The 6,466-nt window shown below is 34.6% G+C and overlaps 1 protein-coding gene across 1 annotated transcript; it reads right to left on the bottom strand.

Moving 5' to 3' along the window:
- Window positions 1-460: 460 nt before the first annotated feature.
- Window positions 461-2,374, bottom strand: LOC113350252 (stress-related protein-like). Its single transcript, XM_026594366.1, has 3 exons — window positions 2,218-2,374; window positions 1,883-2,125; window positions 461-1,198 (listed from the first exon to the last, which is right to left on the bottom strand). Exons 1-3 carry the CDS (start codon window positions 2,242-2,244, stop codon window positions 689-691), a joined length of 780 nt encoding a protein of 259 aa, XP_026450151.1. The 5' UTR covers window positions 2,245-2,374; the 3' UTR covers window positions 461-688.
- Window positions 2,375-6,466: the final 4,092 nt, after the last annotated feature.

Below are 6,466 nucleotides of genomic sequence, written 5' to 3'. Positions count from 1 at the left end.
TGACATACCCACTCATGGTGGAGCCTAAACATAAAGGTTATAGTTTACTAGAGAACATAAAAGTATTGGTGCCAATTTTTACTAGTAGAGTTAAAGTTTTCCTATTATACTTCCAACTTCTCTGACAAATTCATACACTTAAAACGCCATATCTTGCAACTTGTTGCAGAATTTAGTATACCATTTCCATAGCAACCGATTACAGATATGAAAATGACAAGATCCGATCTAATTCCATAGTCTTTTAATTTGTTATCTCCTTGGAAAGTGGAGACAACAACTCTACCCATACTTTGAACCGCTATGTCATCACGTCTGTCACGGATTGCCAGCAGCAACCTTAACCTGACCTGCTCAATACTTAATTACCCTGCATACATCACATTTTTTGAATTGTTCAACTGAGACAGTTAGACAGGCGAGTAAACCACAAGAAATGAAAAAAAGGGATGAATCTTCATTTTCTAATCCACCAACAATTTGAATTCTAAATCTGGTTGCAATCAAAGAAAGACCATTACAAAGAAATTGTAGTTCTTGGAGACAATTAAAGCAGTGAAAGATATACATGGTCATCAAGCATTTTATCATTCAAAACCCTACATAAAACTTGAACTTAATAAAACCCATAAACTATATCTACCCCATAACATTCCCACACATTAGACTACTATAAGCTTCTTCATAACTACTTGGTAACAACTTCACTTTCGTTATCAGATGATGAAGCAGAAGAAACAGATGACCCACTCTGGTTAACTGCTTCACTTTCACCAAAAACCTTGGCAATCCTCTCAGTAGGAACAAGTGGGAGAAAAGATGAAACCATAAACCCTTTCTCAGCTGTGCAACACACGGTTTGATTGTATTTTTCTGACCAATAAGCAGCTGTAGGTACCATAACATGAGCCACTTGGGGAAACAATGGCAAGGTGTTCAGTTTACGCCAAGCCGTTACTGCATACTGCTCAGCAACTGGTTCATACTTGGTGTACATTTCTTTGGCAGTAGGTTCATAACTTGTGTAAAGAGTCTTCACTATAGCCTTCCCTGTATCAATCAAACCACTTTGTTGTACCTCCGAAGCTACAGCTCGTGCCAGTCCTGGTGCCTTTTGAGCAGCTGTATAAGCTTGGTTAGTCGCTTCTTTCACGAGATTGGGCACATGACGATCTAATTCCCCAACTGAATCATCTACCTGGAAATCACGTGAGAAACAAACATTAAACAATAATCAACGACAAAATTGGGTCATGAGAGGGAAGAATGTGAGTGGGAAAACACTAAGTAATGCTAGTTAATTAACTACAGTACACGCAATGTACTTGGGCATTGTAACTTCAAGAAACAAACAGTAGCATATTAGTTGAACCTTGGCATCTAAAATATTTTAATCACTCTGATTCTGTAAAAGAGTAGAAACATTGGTTTTTTATTACGGTTTCGATCTGAGTCCAGAGTTCTCAGATACATTTGACAATCTATCACAACAGATTTCCCAAGAAATAGGAGGGAATAAACAAAAGTAAGCAGTTCATGACAGGAACTGATTTCCTTCTGAATCTGATGTCATTTGCAGAATTCTCCAATAAATGGGACATTCTAAGAATAAATCTACCCAAGGATTGAAAAGCAAAACCCTAAAGTAACCAGTGAATGATTCATAAAGGAGCAAATTCAATTAATAAAACATAACAGTAAGAATATTGCAAAATCAAGAAGCACTGCAATTCATAAGGCACAATATCTAAAAGTACAGATTCTATTAATCAAGGAAATCCAATATAATTCGCCAGAACAAAAATTGAAAAACCCCGACACATAAAATTTGGCAAGGATACTCATCATTTCTAACAATTAATCTTAGAGCCTGAAATTATACCTTACAATCAACGAATTTGAGGAGTTCAAAAGGAACATCGTGAAATTTCTCATAGACAGGACCAATAACAGTCTTTACAGTATCTTCGACCGTCTGTACACCAGGTTTCAAAGGACCAGAGTTATCTTTAGCGTAATCATAGACGCTTGCAAAACACACAATCACATGAAGAACTGCAACTCGTACAAAATCAAGATACTTCAGCTTCTGGTGTTCATATTCCTGATTAGTACTATTAGTACTCTGAAATCAACAAAATCAACAAAACCTCTATCAGTAATTAATAAGAGTGATTATGAATAATCAAGAAAATTGCAGATTGAGAGAGGAATTACCATGTTCAGGTGCTCTGTTTCAGCCATGAGAGAATCTTTACCGTCTTCAGGGATAAAAATGGAAATTTTGTTTTCGGAGATTTTAGAGAGAGGAGGAAAGGAAAGATTGTGTTTTATATAGATCTGCGAAGGAAATACTGTAGTAACCGACTCCCTTTTATAGAGGATCCAAATTGTTCCAAGTAAGAAATAAAACTATGACGACATAACATCTGACGGTTCATCTAGGTGAGAGGATATTGATTACATCAGATTGTGAAGATGTGATCTTGACCGTGTAATGTGCCATTGATTGACTCGACCGACTGATTACATGTGACCCTTCTTTTTTGAAGGAACGGAAATCGAAGCAGACAGTGTCATTTAGGTTACCAAGGAGATATTTCGATTGCTGGACAATTACGAACGAGGGCAGCCAAGTGGATGCAAGCAACGGCCATAATCCATCCTACCTTTTCACCGCATTAGAACTAGCCAGAAGACAAGCATCATGTTTGTTTTCCGGGTACTCGCGTTTATAGTTAGTCCATTAAATGACTTGGCTCGAATCAGATGTCATTGAGTTTCTAGTTTGAGTTAGATCTGACTCAATACATGACCCGAATCTAATATTTGAGTCGAATCCGTTTGAATCAGGGAACATCATGTTCATGATTCAAAGGACTAAGTCAATGACTCATATGTTTTTGAGTTAATTAAATCGGATCTGACTCCAAAAACAAACACATTGAATTAGATTCAGGAAATCGAGGGATTTCAGTTGCATATATATGAGTCAGAACCAGAAAAAAATAAAAAAAATAATATATTAGTAACTCAAGACATTACCAAGTACATGTATTGTAGTGGTAATGTCATGCATAAGAACTACACGTAATTCAACGTTAAGTATTTGGCATAATAATTAAATGGATGTAATTCTAAAATGAAATTCTAACTAAAAGCTAATTATAAGAAAATTAAAAATTATGTACAAATAAGATGGAAGAATTTATTAAAAAATATTTGAATTTTCAAAAAATTAAAAAAAAAAAGAAAAATTATAAAAAGAAAAAGAAGCATTTTTTACATAATAAGAAAACAAACCATAATATAATAATAGATAATAGGAAAGAAAAAAAGGGTCACCTAGCTGAGCTGGTCATCCCTGTTCCACAGAGGTTTCATGCGTTCCAGAAGATCCCAGGTTCGAGTCCCCGATGACGCAATAATACAGAGTTTGACATGGAAGATAGAGTTAGCTTGCCCCCCTTACGACATAATCACAACTCCCATATCCGCTTCGGCTCCCTTGGTTTGGTTCCTTGTGAGGCTCGCTGATAGGTTAGCACGACAACCTGTTCAACGTATGTAGTTGTACGTTGTTGGAGTTTAGCTTGTTCGGCTTCCAACTAGTTAATGTAATAATATTCTTTATCCAATTATAATAAAATAGATAAGTAAATAATGATTAAATTAAAAAAGAATCAAAATGAATTAATAATAGTGATAAAAAAATTAAAAAAAAAAAACAGACCATTTAATAGTCAAAAAAATGATGTTCAAAAAGAATAAAATAAAAAATATATCTGATTGTAAACGAAATAAATACAATACAATATGAAATATATTTGTATGTAAATAGAATAAGTAGTCAATAATGGTCAACATTGTAGTAGGAGCGCGTAGGAACATGTAGTACAGAGTCAATTCAATGCACACCTCAAGAAGTGAGTTTTTTTTTCTTTTTTTGAAACAGAAAAAAAAAAATTTTGAAGTAGAAAAAAAAACACTCATTCATCAGTTATTATGACATAACTTCATGGTAACTATATCCTCTCTAACAGCATCTGCATATTCAGGTGGGACTTTTTCCATGAAATCAAAAGAGGCTCTTTTAAATCTAGTTTTATTAGCTACTTGATAAGCTGCATTGTTTCCTGACCTTTTAACATGACACACTTTAGTATTACATAGAAACTAGAAATGAGGTGTTTTATTTCATATACAATCCCCTGATTCATCCAGTGAACATAATGGGTAGCATAATTGAAAGAGTTAACTACATTTAAACTATCTAATTCAAACAACACATTATTTGCATTCAAATCCTTGGGCCCATAAGGTAGCTTCTTTTTCCGCCAAGCATTCTACGGATCTAGTCCTCCATTAAAGTTTATGCCTATGATGCCTCTGCGCGAACTTGTATGATCTATTATGATTAATCCAACAACAAAAGTTTTAGTAAACTCATCAAAACAAGCATCTATGTTAATTTTAATCTAATTGATTTCAGGAGGGCACCACTTCTTGAGCTTGTTGTTTTCTTCAATATTGTAATCTTGGTTCCAGCTTTACATGCAGCAATGGTGTATTAGGTTTTTAACGTTGTTAATAGTTATCATGTTGTTGACTATTTTGTTTTGAAAGATTTTTGTGCATATGTTTTTCCAGAGATACCAAGTGGTTATTAACATAATGAGAATCCAGTGATTCCATTGTTCAGCATCTGTGTGAGAATAGTTAATGTACCAACTGGTAACCCAGGATATTGTTGTAGTGTGTTGAGCCTGAATGTTTGAAATACATTCATCACCAGCCAGATATATCTAGAGTGGTCACACCTAATGAGGAGATGCTCCATTCTCGCAGTTCCACAAAGAGGACATAATATATATATATATATATATATATATATATATATATTATTTATTTTTCTTGTAGTGACTCAATTTTACTAGAGTTGGAACTATCCCTTTTAAGCATTTCCATATGAACAATTTCGCTCGATGTGGAGCTTTGATCTTCCATAGTTTCTTCTAGACTACCTTAGGCACAATCTGTTATTATTGGTTTCTTTAATGAGCATCAGAAGTTAAGGTGTTGTAAGTAGATTTGACAATGAAAGTTCATGTTCTACTTGGTTCCCACACTTTTTTATCTTCTCCATGCTGAGCTAGATACATGTTTAGAATAAGATCAGCTATATGTGACGGAAATAAGGATATGATAAGATTAGAGTTCCATCTTTTTGGATTTCGAAGCATGAGATCTGAGACATAGACAATTATGGTTGGTTATGCATAATTATTATTTGGGATTGGTGGCCTATCCAAACCTGTCACCCACTTATCGTACCAAAATAGAATTTTTGTGCCACTTCTTACCTGTCATTAATAATATTTTCTCATATTCTCCAACCCTTTTTTCAATTCCTTTCCAGATCCAAAAAGAATTATAACGTTCACTTTGAAGATGGATGAAATCACAATAAGGTGAGTATTTTGGATTCAAAATTTAACCCATAGTTGGTCAGACTCGGTGCACATTCTCCATGCCAGTTTTGTGATCAATGTATCATTGTATTGCTCTAACTTCCTGAAAGCCAATCCTCTATCATTCTTTGAGAATCATAAAGAATCTCAAGCTATCATATTAATTCCTATTTCAGTGTTATGCCCTCACCAAAATTTCCTTTGTATTGTATCCAATTGTCTAAGATTGTGTTTTGGTATTCTGAAGTTACTCATATGATGCCCTGGGATAAAGTTTAAAACTAATTTTGTTAAGGTAGTTCTAGCTGATTGATTTAAGATTTTAGAATTTCATCCATGCAATATGTTAGCAAAAGCATCAGAGATAGAATTAAAAGATTCAGATTTGGATTTACCGAGAAGAATCGGTAGACCCAGATATTTATCAGAGGAGCAGAGTTGTTAAACTCCCATGCTTTGAACAATGTTTAATTTATTTTTGTTTATCAATTCATTTGAGATGAAAGCTGCAGACTTGGATAAATTAATCATTTGTCCATAAAGGTCTCCAAACTCTTTTAACACTCTAAGAACATGAGGAATACTGTTTTGGTCAGCTTCAAAAAATAACAAGCAGTCGTCTGCAAACAGAAGATGATTAATATAAGGGGAATATTTTTCAACTTTAATTCCTCCGATAAGATTTCCTCTTCTGCCATATTAAGAGATCTAGTTATGTATTTCATTGCCATGATGAAGAGATGGGTGGGTGGGGGTGGGGGGTGGGGGGGAGGTAGGTCCTCCTGTCTAACCTCTAGTAGGAGTATATGATTCACAAGGATAACCATTTAATCTAATGGAGACAGAGGTTGTGGTAATATATTGTTGAATCAAGTTTCTCCAGCCTTCACAGAAGCCGAAGGAATGTAACATCTTGTCTCGAAAGGTCCACTCTAGTCTGTCAAATAATTTCGTCATATCTAACTTTAGAGCAATAAGCCCTGATTTTTTTTCTT

The sequence above is a fragment of the Papaver somniferum genome, chromosome 2 (assembly GCF_003573695.1).
Source record: "Papaver somniferum cultivar HN1 chromosome 2, ASM357369v1, whole genome shotgun sequence".
NCBI classification, from domain to species: Eukaryota; Viridiplantae; Streptophyta; class Magnoliopsida; order Ranunculales; family Papaveraceae; genus Papaver; species Papaver somniferum.
This window is presented reverse-complemented; position numbering and strand designations above follow the sequence as displayed.